General features: G+C 48.1%; 1 protein-coding gene across 1 annotated transcript in view; it reads right to left on the reverse strand.

Annotated features, from left to right (window-relative positions):
- GABBR2 (gamma-aminobutyric acid type B receptor subunit 2) overlaps nt 1-16,931 on the reverse strand; it is a 366,525-nt gene that overhangs the window by 244,951 nt on the left and 104,643 nt on the right. Inside the window, exon 2 of the mRNA XM_069474472.1 lies at nt 1,198-1,335. Within this exon, the coding sequence (XP_069330573.1) occupies nt 1,198-1,335 (138 nt within the window). The remainder of the gene's footprint in view (nt 1-1,197; nt 1,336-16,931) is intronic.

Genomic DNA, 16,931 nt, shown 5'->3' on the forward strand with positions numbered 1-16,931 from the left:
CTCCTGCAACACCTGCCCCGGGAAGCCTTCCGTGACCTGGGGCTGAGTGGGGGGCCCTCCTCTGGGCCCCCACCCCTCCCTCATCACACCTCTGTCATCACACCTGTGCCCCTGCCCCTCTTGGCTGTAAGCTTGGGCTCCACCCTTGGCACCCCATGCTTGCAGGACCCGACTCAGAGGAGGGCCTCAGTCTACGCAGGTGGAGTGAAAACTGACCCCCTGCATGGGCTGGCTCCTGCCGCCTCTTCACTCTTACTCTCTGCACCCTGACTCCAGCCCCCCATGTTCCAGTCCCACCTCCCCATTTTCTGTCCCATGGACATGCCAGGTTGCTTCCATCACAAGCTGCCTGCCTGCCTTTACTATTCCATTCACCAGCGTGGAATGCTCTTCACCCAGTGGGCTCCTTCACACCCTTCAGGTCTCAGCTCAATTGTCACCTCTTCCAGGAGGCCTTTCCTGACCGCCCCAGGGAAGTCACTATGCATCCCATCACCCTGTTTATTTCTATCAGAGCCCAGTTTCCTTTCCATAGTCTAATTTCAAGAGCCGGACTACCTGGATTAAAATCTTGGCCGTGCTACTTATTAGCTGTGAGTCCTTGGGCAAGTTACTTAGTTTCTCTGTGCCTCGGTGTCCTTATCTATACAATGGGGATGATAATAGTACCTACAGCAAAGAGTAGTTACAAGGATTAAATGAGTTAATGCATATAAATGCTCAGAACAGCGTCTGCACATAGTAGGCCCTACATATACAACCATTAGAATGATGGATGGATGGATTGGCAGAGAGTAGATAATGGTCATCTGGTTAAAGGAACAGTGAGAGCAGGGCTCTGAGACCTGAGGTCTGGGGGGCACATAGGGAAAGGTGGGGTGTCTGGCAGGGCTGTGTTGTGGAGTGACAGGTAGCTACAGAAGCTAACACTGGACAGGCAGGTCGGCCTGGGCTAGGAAGTCAATGGTGAGCATTGAGGGTTTCTAATACACAATGGTGGTATCAGGACTGCCCTTTGGAGACCCACTGTGGGGCCATGCCAGGTGGGGTCCAGCAGTGAGGGCAGATCATCTAGGAGCTAGTCCAGGAGGCCTGGCCCAGGCAACTTAGGAACCACATTGTGCAAGGAGCCATTTCTGCAAAAGACTGGTGGCCAGTCAAAGACAGCCCCCCAACGTAAGGTGGATCAGGACTTACCTGCACCAGATTCCAGCCTTGGAGGGACTCTGCAATGATAGACGTGACGGATGGACAGACACCTCCAAACACCATCAAGTGGTTGGGCCCGTATTTTATTGCATCGTAGAAGGCTTTCAACCCTTTCGCATTATCGCACTGGGAAGAAACACACAGAAGGAAAGGTCCAAATTAGAAACAGCTTTCCCCAGGGGCAAGAGCCCAACAGTAGACTCACACAAACAAGTCTTCCTTCATGGACTCCTTCTGGGCTTCAGTGCTGCCACAGTGGGGCTTCTATTTAAGCCAGCCCCGAATCCATGCTGTGAGCTCAGTGAGAGTGGTCTTGGCACCCCCTCTCCTGGCTCTCCTCCCCTATGCATCCTCCAGACTAGGAGCTCTCTCCAGCCCCCAGCTGTCTCCTTTCAGGGTACACAGAGGAAAGGCCCCCAAAATGCCTCCCCCTGGGATCTCCCCTTTCCATGACCACTTATATTTTAAAATATGATTTCACACTCACTAAAATGGTGATTATCAAAAAAAAAAAAACAAAAAATAACAAGTGTTGTCAAGGGTGTGCAGAAACTGGAACCCTTGTGCACTGTTAGTGGGAATGTAGAAAACAGTATGGTGGCCCTTAAAAAGTTAAGCATAGAATTACCATACAATCCAGCAATTCCAATGCTAGATCTATACCCAAGGGAGCTGAAGCAGGGACTTGAAGAGATTATTTGTATACCTAGCAGTAGCATTCACAGTAGCCAAAAGGTGGAAGCAAAACAAATGTCCATCAACAGATGAATGGATTAACAAATCACGGTGTATACAGATTATGGAATATTATTCATCTTGAAAAGAGAAGGAAATGCTGATACATGCTACAAGATGGATGAAACTTGAAGACATTACACTAAGTGAAATAAGCCACCCCAAAGAACACACATGTTATGATTCCACTCATAGGAGGTACCTAGAGTAATCAAATTTATAGAGACAGAAGGTAGAATGGTGGTTGCCAGGGACTGGGGGGAAGGGGAGAATGGGGGTTATTGTTTAATGGGTTCAGAGTTTCAGTTTGGGATGATGGAAATGTTTTGAAGGTAGATGGTGGTGATGGTGGCACAATAGTGTGAATGTACTTAGTGACACTGAACTGACACTTAAAGATGGTTAATAAGGTAAATTTTATGTTACATATATTTTACCACAATAGAAAAAAAAAAGGCCATGATAATGAACCTAAAGGGAAGAATTCATTCAGCAAACACTTGCCAAACACCACTCCATGTTCAGCCCAGGGGTGGATGCAGAGGAAACAAAAAGTTGGACACAGCCCCTGCCAAGGAGCTCCCACATTAGAGAGGAAAACGACCAGTCAAGTAGATCATGGCAATCCAACGTGGAAACAGGAAGAGCACAAATGCCCACAAATGTCAGAGTCTGTTGTGGCTCACTCCCCACCTCTCTGCCTCGACCTCCCTCACTCAAGCCACGTGGCCATCTCTCCCCTGGACAGAGGTGCTGGCTCCTAACTGGGCATCTCACTTCCCGTGGGGGCCTGTTAAGCTCATCTGCCACCCAGCAGTCTGAGCGTCCTTTGTCAAACATAAATTAATTCTTCTCATCGCCTGCTTTCCATGCATTTAAAACCCAATTCCTATCAGAATATAATTCTCAAAAGGTTAAAAACATAATTCACATGAAAATCGGTAGTGAGCACATGTCAAAGTTTTATTCAACTCATTAATAATGGGATCTGTGGGGTGACAAAGTGGATTTGAAAGAGAATTTGAGGAACAGGGATTTTTACGGTGAATGAGAAAAGTAAGGAATAAGATAAGACTTGCTACATTAGGTACAAAACTGGTTAATGTCCTACAGGGCAATAAAACCATCAGCTTTGGGGACAGAAAAGAAAATCACTGAAAACCAACATAACTTATCAGTTGCAGAGAATTGTGAAATGTCTGGGTCTTAATTGATTGGGCAAAGTTCCATTCCCCAGTCAGATGACCCTCAGGCAGGGCTGAAAATGCTCTAAGTATAAGGGTAAATGGTCACATTATGGCATCTTTCTATCATTTACAAGTTTGGGATAATTTTTGTAACGTTCCTTATCACAGTGGAAGCCACGTAATGCAGGCCCTGCCTCCCACTCTGGCCTGATTTCCCTTTACTCTCACTCTTCCTCATCAAGCACAGCCTCACCGGCCTTCTTCTTGTTCCCTGAAACCAAAAGCAATTTCCTTCCTCCCTCTGGGGCTTTGCACTTGCTGTTTTATTAGCTGGGAACACAATTCCCTGAGTTCTCGACATGGCTCACCTCTTCTCATCCTTCAGGTCTCCCCACCCTAAATATTTTCCATCCTGCCACTCTCTGACATGCCACCCTGTCTAACGCCCTAACATAGCTCCTAAAATTTTCTGAACCCATCTTGTCTACCATTTGTTTGTATATTGACCGACTTCCTCAACCAGAATGGAAGCCCCATGAGGACAAGGGTTTTGTCACTGCTTTCCCTGCTGTCTCCCCAGAGCTTGGACAAGGGCCCCCCTAAGGATTCCGTAAGTACCTGTCCATGCCTGAGGAGCCCCCTGACACTCCTCTTTCTTGTCTTTCTCTCCATTCTGTATCCTCCTCTTTCTTTCTCCTTGTCCTCCACCTTCCCCTAAGCGATCATACTACGGGATCACAGTGGGTTAGTATTTCTCGGAGATATTCCTGTGGACTGTGCCCCGTGGTGGGTGTTGATGGGGACAGAGAAATGAGCCCAACGCAGTCCTGGCCAAAGAGAGCTCACTGTCTGGTGGAGGCAAGGAGCCGGCACGGTGGCCACCTCACGCGGTGGACAGCGCTCAGTGCCGCGGGAGAGGCGGAGCCAGGCTGTGGGGCAGGCGGGGAGAGCCGGGGGGTGGTTTGGGAGAGGCAATGCTGGAGATGTGAATCGTAGGCGGAGGAGCAGCACGAACACAGGCAAGGAGGTGGGAAACCGAGACAGGAACGGCAACAGCTGGCCCACTTCGATGGTGAGTGATAAGGACAAGGTGGCCTGGGTGAAGGCTTAGGGCTCTGAACACCAGGCTAGGGAGTTTGGGTTGTACACTGTAGATATTCAATAAATAAAGCAATTTTTAAATTTTAATTTAATTTTAAAGCTGGCCAAGTTAATGTATTTTGCCAAGGAAGAAAGAGAGAAAGAGAAAAGGATAAAAAGAGAGAAAGGAGAGAAGGAAGGGAAGGAGGAAAGAAAGATTAAGTTCTTACTGCTTTTGGGGACCTCTGTTAATTATCCCCGGCCCTTGATTGAAAGCAACACTTCTCACCCTCAGCAGAGCATGCACGGATATTGCAGAGCAATTCATGTTTTAATTGTTTCTACCATGATTTACTCAATCATTTTTAGTTTTAATACATCTCTGTAATGATTTTGGCTTGTTTTCTAATCTGTAGCTAATGACAATGATAATACAGTACCACAAGATTTATAATCAAAGTCACATTAAAATAATATTGGCAACAATGAACTTATTAATACTTGTTTGCTCAGCAAACATTTCCTGAGTACCTAGTCCATGCAAGATTCTGTATTCTCACAAATACACAATGCTGGGATATGTCAACTTAAAAATCTGAGACTATTTGACAACCAGTCTTGGAGCTGCAGAATCCTCCAGTGTTTCCAAATGTTTATCTGACCCAACCTTCACCAGACCAGGGGAGGCAGGCAGTTAGTTTTGGCCCCAGTGACCTCAGCCCTTTGATGTTACTCCCATGAATATGTTATGATAGATGGCAAAAGGGACATTGCAGATGTAATTAAGGTTACTAATCAGCTCACCTTAAATTATTGTACATGTAGACCCAGGGTAGTCAGACAAGCCCCTAAAACAGAGACCTTTCTTTGCCTAATAGCAGAGGGGAAATCAGAGACTCGAAGCATGAGATAGATTCAATCTGCCATTGTTGGTTTCAAGATGAAGAAGGTCCACATGCCAAGAAAACAGGGATCCCCATCCTACAATTGCAAGGAACGGAATTCTGCCAATAACCTGAATGAGCATAGAACGGAATTTTCCCCGGTTGAGCCTCCATATAAGAACCCATCCCAGGTGACACCTTGATTTTGGCCTTGTGAAGCCCTGAGCAGAGGACTCGGTGGGGCCCCACGGTGTCCAGACTTCTGGCATGGAACTGGCAGACAATAAATGGGCACGGTTTAGACCACCAAATTTGTGGTAGTCTGTTATAGCAGCAATAGAAAACTGATACGCTCAAACAAAATAAGACAAATGAGAATGACATAGTGAGGTTTTCCTTAAAGCTAAATTTATTCCATTTAAGGAACTATCCTTAATTTATAGATAAGGTCCTTTGTAGCCTATATGGTATTGAAATGTTTTTCTGTTATAAAATGATAGATAGCTTTGTTTTTAATGTCCTGATGTGGTGAGATAAAAAGTTTTCCACCTTCTGTAAGTTTCTGGTCCATGGGCTTCCCTGTCTTGGTGTGTGAAATCCAAATGTCTGGGCATTGCTAATTCCACCCTCATTTTCAGAGACTGAGGACTAGAAAGGAGAAGGGATTTGTCCACTGTCTTACCAGGATTAGGAGAGGGATTTCTGGATTCCCAGTTGAGAGCTTTCTAATAATCTAAAGAACTCATCTCAATGGGCAAAAGGTAGGTTAAAGCTAATGGCGTTCTGTATGAGACCAACTTCCCCCAGGATAATGCTGCAAGCCCAGGCCTCCTCCTGATAAAAGCTCTTGGCCTGAGGTGGGAGAAACAACCTACTGAGCACCTGGCACAGCCCCCCTGACTTCCCTAAAGCTACAGTCCCCAAACCCCAGGGCGCACAGCAGGAGGTGAGCAGCAGGTGAGCAAGTGAAACTTCAACTGCATTTACAGCCGCTCCCCATCACTTGCATCAACGCCTGACTCCGCCTCCCCCATCCGTGGAAAAATTGTCTTCCATGAAACTGGTCCCTGATGCCAAAAAGTTGGGGACTGCTGCCCTAAAGAGAGCACCTTTGCAGTGAATAACAAAACGAAACTCACAAAGACATGTCTATCCCATTTTCAATGCTGTTCTTTATCCTCATCTCTCATATTTTATCTTCTTACCTGACATGACTTGTGTCCCCCACAAATATACTTTCCAGCTGACCTAAGCTGAGTTTTGGGGGCTGGATCAGCTTGCAGATTTTCAAACTCAGCCCCTCGGGTGCCTAGAGCCCAGCAGAGAGGTTTGGGGGCTGGTGAGAGGTGCTCCGGGCTCCGCACCTTCCCTTCCCAGACAGGAACTCCTCTTCTGCTGTTTTATGTACGGCATCAGCGTTCCACAGAGCACTTACTGTGAAAAGGGGGTTCATTGCCAGTAGCAAAAATGTTTGAAAACCACCAAGGAGATGGCCCTGGAGGTCCTTGCCCAAGTGTGATTTTGTCTCTGGTCTCGGGAAGGGCGGTCGAGGGTCGAGTGTCACGTACACGAGGTGGCTGAGCACACATGCTACAAGTTGCTCCCTGGAAGTTAATGAATTTGCCTGGCGATCAATACACCACATCTTTGGGGAACTTCCCTAAGTTTTCGTTTCCTGAGGGATTCTTTGCAGACACCTTGCCACGGCCATTTCACAGGATTTGTCCTTCCAGCTCAGGTGAAAGTCAATTTCACATGTATTTCACATTTCCCCCTGCCCAGCTGCTGCACTTGGAGATGTTCCCCCAAGGGCTGTTCATTACTGTCCCTTTCTTGTGGGCCCGCCCCTTCCTAAGCCAGGTAGCTTCTCCATACCCCACTTAAGGTGTGTGTCTGACAGCTTTTAGTGAGCTGTTCATTGGGGCAAAGTGATCGTTCTGAGAAGTTATTTACGCCAAGTTGTCTTTCAGTGATTTGGCTTTTGATGGATTGCTCAGAGCCACTGTCGGGGGGGCTCCGCGCCCTGGCAGAAAGCTATGGGCTTTATCATGCTCTCCCATCCCCCCACCTCCTCCACCAGAAACTCCCCACTCCCCTATAGAGGGCATGGCCACAACTGGCCGGCAGACGGGGTAATTCATCCCGGCTCATATTCTCATGCAATAGCTCAAAGCTTAATGATTGGCCAAAGCCTCTGATCTGCAGTCTTGCCACTTGGAGACTGGCTATGGCACATAGTAGGCCCTCAAGGACAGCTGCCTTCCCCCGCTCCCTCTTCTCTCCAGGATTTTTTTTTTTTTTTTTTTTTTTGAGACAGAGTCTCACTCTGTTGCCCAGGCTAGAGTGCCGTGGCATCAGCCTAGCTCATAGCAACCTCCAACTCCTGGGCTCAAGCGATCCTCCTGCCTCAGCCATGCCCGGCTAATTTTTCTACATATATTTTTAGCTGTCCATATAATTTCTTTCTATTTTTAGTAGAGACGGGGTCTCACTCTTGCTCAGGCTGGTCTCGAACTCCTTAGCTCAAATGATCCATCCGCCTCGGCCTCCCAGAGTGCTAGGATTACAGGCGTCAGCCACCGCGCCCGGCCTCTCCAGGACTTTTCATCATTGCCTTCCTCTAACTCCATGTCTACTGTTGCACAAGGTCACTGCCCCCAAACTCCTGTCTATTGTTTCACTGCCAACGGCTGCTCCTTCCCTGTAAGGATTTGTCACAGAGAAGTCATCATTGGCCCATATAGGCTCTTAAAATTCAGCACTTATAAATGGGAACGGATCCAAAAGCCATGAAAATCAATTTTTTTTTAATGAAAAAGTGAGACTCTAGAATGAAATCCATTTTCATTTAAATCTCATTTTTAAAGAATTAAAATACTTTTCTGATTTAAAAATTTCAAAGAAAATGTTGCTGAGAGTTAAAATGTAAAAATGCCAAGAAAATGTCAGAGTTAATAACGACCCATTTGAAACTGGGAATTGCTCCACGCAGAATCTCAGAATGGAAGAAGAATTGAAAAGCTAACGTGTCCAGCCTGCCCCCGTTAGAAAGTCCCCCTCTGCACCTCCTGCCCGAGGAGCAGTCAGCATCTGCACACGCCTGGCCCTCCAGCGGCGGGGGTCTCACTCCCTCACCGGGGAGCTAATTTGTCCTTGGCCAGCTCTGCTTGTTAGAAAGTTCTTCCTTTCTTGGCCTGGAAATCAGATATCTAAGCTCAACCTGTGTGACTCCAAGAGATGTCCTTAGGCTAAACTACTCTTAGCTCTTCTAATTATCTGCATACAAGATGGTCTCACAGCCTTCCCATCTAGGGGTCATGCCTGGAAAGCCTTCAGAGGACAGATGTTTTGGGGATGCAGCACCTAGGATGGTCCCCAAATACCTCCATCTTGCTTGCCCTGCACCGAAAATAACACCAACTACCGTGTATTGTGCCCTCAATGTGTGTTAGGCACAGTACTAAGAACTTTATGTAAATGATCTTATTCATTCCTCACAATATTGTTATATGCAATATTGAGAATATTGCATATTTCCAAAATGCTCCAAAGTCCAAAACGTTTTGAGCACAGACATGACATTCAATGGAAATGCTCATTGAAGCATTTCAGATTTTGGATTTTCGGATTTGAGATCCTCAACCAGTAAGTATAATGCAAATATTTCAAAATCAAAAACAATTCCAAAATCTAGAACACTTCTGGTCCCAAGCATTTTGGATAAGGAATGCTCAACCTGTACTATTATTATTTCCATTTTACAGATAAGGAAACTGAGGCAGAAATAATTGCCCAAGGTCACGTAAATGGCAAGGATTCAATTTCAAGTAGTGTAACTTCAGAGCACTCTTTTATTTTAAATAAGAATTGATTATTATGAAAAATTGTCACTCAGAGAAAAGAATAGATCATATATATATATGTTACATAAGGTATGAAAATAGTAATATGAATATGCAGAACACTCAACATCAGGCTGATGTTGAAAACCCTGTGTGCCCACACCTGCACACATGCCTCCTTCTGAACCCCAAGTCTGAATTTTGCATTTATTCTTCCTTGCTCTTCTTTACAGTTTTATATGTATCATTTAATTTTACTTGTTTGTGAACATATATATAAGTGGAATCATATGGTATGTTTCACCTGAAACTTGCTCTCATGGCTCTATATGACGTTTGTGAGATTTTTGTTGCCAAATATAGCTGTAGTTCATTAATTTTCATAGCTGTGTAGTATGCCATTGTGTGACTACACCACCGTTTGTATGTTCATTCCTCTGTCAGTGGACAGTGGGCTGTTTCCAGTGTTCTGTGTGGTTACAGCTGTGAGCAAGATGGCTGAACATTTCCATACACGTCTCTTGGCGCACACACATGCAGAGTTTCTCTAGGGTATAAACCTGGAAATGGGTCTGCCCCATGTTCTCAAAGTGGTTTGATCCATTTACACACTGCCCAGCGTGTTTGAGAGATCTCACTGCTCCACATCTTTGCCAACTTTAATTTTTGCCAGTCTTGTGGGTATTGGATATCTCATTTCAATTTGTATGTGTCTGATTACTAAAGAGGTTAAGCCTTCTTTACATATGTTTATAGGCTGTTTCTGTTTCTTCTTTTGGACTGGTGACTTTGCCCATTATTCGCTGGGGTTGTTTGTCTTTTCCTTATTGATTTGTTCGGCGCGCTCCTGGCCACAATGCCGAGCTGAATGAAATGATCACCTCCCACATTCTGAGTATCGACTTCTGTTAATATGGCTCCAGACTGCGGCCCTTCTGCTGGACACCTACATCAGACAGCGCTGACTGTCAGCAAAAACTACTAAATCAGCATGCATCGTCTTGGTAGCAGAACACCTATGAGCCTTTCTTGGTGGCGGTGGGGGCGGGATAGAGAAAGAGACTACTTTGATAAAATCCAGCCAACAAAAAGATGAATCACAATATAGATCTGAGGAATGGAGGGCTGGGATAAAAGGAGACAGTGAGAGCTGGACCCATCTAACATGAAACAACTGGCAATGTGGAGATGATAGTGGAACATAAACTTCAGAAGGCGGAGGAGGGAAAAGGACTTGCAAGATTGCTAATTTCCTCTTCTTCCATAGAAGGGCTAATCGATACCATCTAAAATTGAAAAGTGGAGTTTAAAAGCCAGGATTCCAACCTCACTGCTTTTCATAATCTTTTATTACCCTTAGAGAGATGTTTTAGAAACAAATATTTTCTGTAGTGAAGGCAAAATTGTTTAATGTTGAGCTATTCTTTCTATTTTACTTTTCCTCATTTTCTTCTGTTACATGCAAATAAATAAAATTTAATACTGATTTTAAAATAGGATGTAATAATGATCTCCTTTTATAAAATTATTTCTATCTCTCTACTTACAATATATGCATAGAAGATGTCTGGAATGAGAGTTATCTAATGTTAAAAATGATGACATTTGATTTTTTTTTTTACTTTCTTCCTTATACCTTTTTATTTTACTTGAATTTTTTAAAAAGGTACATATTACTTTTATAAAGACAGAAATAATTTTTAAACTGGTAAGCTTTTCACACGCAGGACGCTTTCGCAATCATTTAGGTCTCCTTCCGTTCATCTGTGGGTGACTTTCTGAACCCAAGAACTAGACTTTACATTTATTATGGCTAAATCATGTTAAAAATTAGTCCCGCACCATGGCCAACTGAATTAAACACAGCTATATTGTTCTGCCATTACAACTAATTCATTTAAACGTGTTCAGACCATCTAGTAAGTACTAGGAGCTATTCAGGAAACATGTGACCTATAAAAATTCCTTGAACAGAATAGGTATTCAACAAACATTTATTGATGTGTTAAATTTGGAAATAAGAATAGCAATAATAACAACACAGAGAGCCCTTATAGAACATTTATTTGTGCCAGGCATTATTCTAATTGTTTTATATATATTAACTCACTTAATCCTCCCCAAAACCCTGTGAACCGTGTCCGATTATTGTCCATGTTTTAGTAGATGAAGAAACTGAGGGTCAGAGAGTAATTTGCTCAAAGTTGTACACAATGAGTAAGGGGCAGAACTGGGAGTCAAATCCATGGAGTCGGGTTCCAGAGTTCATGCCCCATGACATCCGTGTTCTGTTCTTCTCCCTGGGCATGCAGCACTACACTCCCCAGCCTCCCTTGCAAGTAGGCGTGACCACCGAGTTTGGTGTGATGGAATATGAACAAAGGTGATGTGTACCATGCCCAAGTTGGCCTATAAAACCATTCCACTGGTGCTCTGTGCTCTCTTTTCCATCCATAGTGTGAGTGGGGAAGAATCCCAGGACCTAGAAGGGGGAGGAGCCCCCCACACCCCACATCCCTGTGGCAGCCATGGAGAGGGACACCACCATGTCAACAGAGAAACCATCTCCAAGAGGGCAGCCTCACAAGCTGACAGCCTTCAGGTGCAGGGCCTTTGGGGTGTGCCTCGACTTTTGAGAGGAGGCCACCCTCCTCTCAGGCACCCCCAACCATTGACGGAGCATGGCCACATCTCTGGCCAGTGCAAGACTGGACTATGGGCAATCTCTGAGCCCAGTTCGTCTGGCTGGGACTTTCTCAGAGCTGCCTCAGACTCTTCCCACCCGAGCCTCCTTCCTTCCCCACTCCCTCACCAGTGTCAGACCCACCCCACAGTCTGAGGGCTCCCCTGCCCATCTCTCTTCTTTTCCTATCACAGATATTTCCCCAGGGTCCCTCTAACTCTGTCTGGGCATCTGCTTCCCAGAGGACCCAACCAACACAGCCCTCCAAGCTGCACTTGATGATGACATGAGCAAGAAATAACCTTCACACGTGAAACCCCTGGACCATAGGGCTGTTCTTACTGCAAAGAGCCTGCCTTGGCTAACAAACATCCTTAACCACCTGCTGTAAGTATTTTGAAACATAAGGAATCAACATACCTGGGAAACTATTAGAGAAAGGTGAAAAGAGTTTAAAGAGAGACAAGAAAAGATTATGGGAAGGGCTAGAAAGTAAGCCTCATATTTACAAAAAATTTCCCCTACCATTCAGGATACTGATGTCAAACCAGAATTTAAGGGACATAACCAGGTATAACTCAGGTGTGCTGAACGACGCTGTCCTCTTCTCTGTCCCCTGTTGACTAGCAAAGGGATTGGCCCCAAACAGGTGTTTAATATATACTGGCTGGACTAAATTACCGCTGCCTGGCAGATACAATCCCTGCTGGTGGATACAGTCTGAAAGAAAAGTGGTCGTCTCCATAGCTCTGTCCCTAAGAGCTTATTAACTTCAGCCATCTTGAGTTTTTCACACCCCTTCCCTGGGGTGATGGACAGACCATCTGCTTCTAAAAGTCTCCAGAGAGCCAGGCAGTCCATCCTGAATGCTGAGAAAAACTGGCATTTCTGTATTCTCCCTGAAGCTGTCACTCTGAATTCCTGGCTGGCTGTAGACTGTGTTATCTGAGGATGATGGAGCCCACAGCACACATCTCTCCTCTGCACTGTTAAAGCCAATTACCCAATTTACAAAATGTTTTTCAAAGACAGGTAGATACAAACTGCGTTTCCTAATTAGCTGTCAGTAAGTCTCCTTGCACATGCAGGTGTGACATTTTTAAAAGTCAGGGTCACCAACGCAAAGCGCGTGCGGGCTGCCTGTCAGGAGCGGGGTGCTCTTTTCCGCAGGTTTGCGCAAATATCACAAGTTGTCAGCCCTTCTCCTGGGGGTGGGGGCTGGGTCACCCTACGGAGCCATCGCCACTCCATATCTGAGGGGCACCTGGGTTCAGCATCGGCTGGGGGTCTGGGCAAGGTACGAGGGAGATGGGATGGGTAAGATATGGTCCCTGCCCTCAGGGGACTCGTAACCTGGAAGGGGTGAGAGGTATGGACATGATTTAGTGAAAGGCAGGAAGTGGTGTGGAGGATTGGATCTGGAGTTGTGGAAGATTGATTCGCTCCATGAACACCCGCTGGGTGATGATGGAGAGCCAGGCCCTGGGGTGGGGACATATAAAGGTTACATGTAGTCTTGGACATCAGGGAGCTTTCCATTCAGTGGGGAAGAGAAGATGCAAACAAAATGCCATAACACAAAGCGGGACAAAAGTGGGGACTGCAGCGAAGACACAAGTCATGCACAAAGGAAGGAATATTCAAATCACACTGAGCTATTCTGCCAAGACTTCTTGGAGGAGGTGGCACTTGAGCTGAGCCTTGAAAGATGAGCAAAAGACGGAGGTGGAGGGAGGGCTCACCAGGCCGAGTTCCCAGCACGAGCAAAGGCTTGGAGGTGGCAACGTGCAGGGCATGAGGGAGAAACGGCGTATCCCGTTCCATGGCAGGAGCACAGTGTGGGGAAGGGATGTGGCAGGAGAGGGATGGGTGGGGTCAGACTGGCTTGAATCAGTGCCCTGGGGAACCCTAAACACCTGGCAGGTGTGTGCTTTCCTCTCCCCCAGGCAGCGAGGAGTTACTGCAGAACTTTCACCGAGGAAGTGCCGAGGGGGAAGCAGGCTCGCTCTGCACAGATGCCCAGGGCAGCAGGAGTAGAGGAGGAAGGCCCGACGGGGGAGGAAGGAGGCCAGGGCAAGGCGGGCTCGTTGGTCCTGGAGGGCTGGTGGATGGCTTGGTGAGCAATCCGGCCCCACACCCTGGGAAGCACATGTGTCCACAGGGGAGCTCGTTAACTAAGGGCCTCTGGGGCGTGGGTGTGACCAGCTCATGACACCAATGGGACCCATTCGGATGGGTCAATCTCAGGACCCTCTTTCCTGGGAGGTCAGTGATGGGGAGGATGAATGGGGAAAGAGACCAAAGAGAGAGTAAACCAGCTATGTCAGGCACAGCATGTGAGGGCCCAGACCTGCCACTGCCACACCGCGACCCTCCTCACCTGTGTTTCACTTAAAACACGGGAAGGTTGAGTTAGTGGATTTATTGTCACGAGAGGCTACACTACACAGGGGCAACAAACAGCCCCTAAATCTCAGTGGGGCACTGCAGGAAAAGTCAATTTCTCTCTCAGCAAGGGCACTCGACTCATCACAGACACACAGGGGCCCAAGCTGATGGGACGGCCGCCATTAGTGCCAGGGGAGGAGGGGAAAGAAGACCCTGGAGAGGCTCAGCCAGCAACGAGGGAACTCACTGGCCAGACGTGGCCCAGGAGACGGGCAAGACCCCGCCCAAGGGCAAGGGTCACAGAGTGCAGCCTGCTATGTGGCCAGCAGGTGAGGACAGCCGGTGTCCGGGAGCCTGGCCATCTCTCAGATCCCTTCCAGCCCCTCCAGCCTGTGATTTTGTTTGTGCTCAAGGCCAGGGCTTGGTTCAATTTATACATATCCAGCTCATATTTATCTAACACTGGCCTATGTGCCAGGCACTATGCTAAACTCTTTACATGCATTGTTTCATTTATTCATAATAGATCTCATTGAATATTTGCAATGAACCTATGGGGTGGGCACCATTTTGGGCCCTCATTTAATAGAGGAGGAAAGACAGCTCTGGGGAGCTTCACCGACAGGCTCAAGGTCACGCGACTGGTAAGTCATAAAGCCTGCACTCAAGCCCAGGCCATCACACTCCAAACCTGTGCTCTTAGGGATAACACCGTCTGTGAGGCGCTGTCCAGAGACAGGGCAAGCCCTGTAGAACAGCGAGAAGCCCGTAGGAGGGAATTGTAGAAACAATTATTTCACAAGTAGAGGAACAGACTCTAGCCGCGAAAGTCCACGAGGAAAGGCAAAGAGCCAGGAAAAGCGAGGGTACGTGTTGGAACAGCAAGTCGTGCTCTGGGCAGGAGCACGAGATGGGTGAATGGGACAAGTGGGAGGTGAGTCGGGGAAGGGAGGTCAAGGTGGCCTCCAGCAGGCCCTGAGGACCAGGATGAGGGGTTGTACCTTGTTCTGGAGGTTCTGAGGAGTTTTGTTTTGGTCTGTCTTACTATTTTGATCATTTTTAAGTGTACAATTCGGTGGCAGTAAGTACACTCACAGAGTTGTGTGACCATCACCACTATCTATTTCCAGAAGTTTTTCACCATCCCAAACAGAAAAGCTCTGTACCCATAAAAACCTGGAACTTCTTAAAAGTGCCTCAACCTGGTAGTGACATCACCAGCGCTGAGGACGGGGAGGACGACCCTGGCAGCTACTTGAAGGACATTATTAGAGGGAAGAGAGGCAGGGCAAGGGGGTGGGCTCGGCGACCAGGGCAGGGGTCCAGAGGAGAGATGGCAGAAGCCAGGGGCAGGGACGCAAGAGGGGCAGAGGGAAGTGGTCAGATCTGGAACGAGAGGAAGGGAAACCTCAGGGGAGAGTTTCCTCCGGGGGCCATGGGAGTCCTGGGCCACCAGGAACTGGGTGGAAAAGCCAGCGGGGCACACTGGGCCCTGCAGATGCCGCCAAGTCCAGCACTGGACAGGTGAGACCTGGCCGGCCGCCCACTCTACCGCCTCTCCCCGGGGAGCCACATCCCCAAACCCAACAGTCCTCCCGGGACACGGGCCAGAGCCATCCCCACGGCTCACCCGGAGGCTCAAATGCCCACTGGGCACCTGCTCGGAGATGAGAGGTGGATCCTCAACCCCTCGACGTGGCCACGCTCACTCCTCAGGTGTCTGCCCTCGGTCAGCAGCAGCTTAGCTGAGTTAATTACATGCCTTGCTTGTCCTCCAACTGGGGACACGATGGTCACTCCCCTACCTGACAGACGAGGGCTGGGCTGCTGTCACACATCACTGTGACCAGGGTACTCTACTTGAGGGAGCTTCCAATTTCCAAGGCCTGTCATGAATCCTTCCGCCTCTCTGCAGCACGAGCTGCTGCCGCACCAGATTTCAGAGGAAAACCCAAGAGGCAATTTCCTCAACACCCCAACATCCCAGGCCTGATCCCACACCCCAGTGCTGACCTCACTTGGGGGTTGTAAGAGGTTTTGGGGTTCTGGGCTGCACAGGCAGCCTTGGGCCTAACTGTGGTCCCCATCTCAACATCCTGCTCCCAGATGCCAGCTCTTCCATGTCTGAGGTCCCAATGCACCTTCCCAGTCTCGGTCCTGGCCCACTCTCCACCCCATGGCTGAGATCCTGCTAAATAAGTGGTCCCAAGCCCAGACTTCAGCACCTGGGGCTGCCCCTGGACTCACTGAAGAATGTGACGCTTCCCCCGGCCTAGAAAAGGGGGCAGAGAGGTCTCAGCTGCGAGCCTTGCTAGACAGACAGACCAGCAAGCAGGTACCGCCAAGAGCTGGGAAGGGAAGGGAGAGGCTCCAGGATGCAGAACTCACGTGCAGGGCGGGGCCCAGGGAAGGCTCCCCTGTGGTTCTTCATGCAACCGTTTGGGACCAGTGCATTTAAGTGTATGACCCACTCTGGGGAAGCCCCTTGGCAGGACCCCTTGACCAGGTAGCCAGCAAAACGTCAAGAGAAGCAGCCTTTGGAAGGCCAGAGGGAGATATGCAGGCCCTCAGAGGGTGGCCCATCCCAACTCGGCGGGGGTGGTGGTGGGGGCTGGGGTGTCTCCCATCCCTGGTCCTAGGGAAGGCTCCTCTGTCTCCCTTTGTGAAACAGAGAAGTAGTTAATGCTGGGAAGGTCTGACTACTCAGCACTTGACCAGGTCAAATAGGGCAGATGCCCAAGCCCTTGGTTCCCCCGAACGCTGAGTTTATTCGGTTTGCTGTGTTAGGCGTTTACTGAGGACCTCCTCTGAGCCAAGCTCTGCCAGGCACTGGGCAGACAGGAGGAAACAGGTCGCAGTCCCATCCCCAACGAGCTCACAAGCTGGTGGGGATGAGAGAGAAGCCAATAAGCCATCGCAGCAC

This window comes from Eulemur rufifrons, chromosome 7 (assembly GCF_041146395.1).
Source record: "Eulemur rufifrons isolate Redbay chromosome 7, OSU_ERuf_1, whole genome shotgun sequence".
NCBI classification, from domain to species: Eukaryota; Metazoa; Chordata; class Mammalia; order Primates; family Lemuridae; genus Eulemur; species Eulemur rufifrons.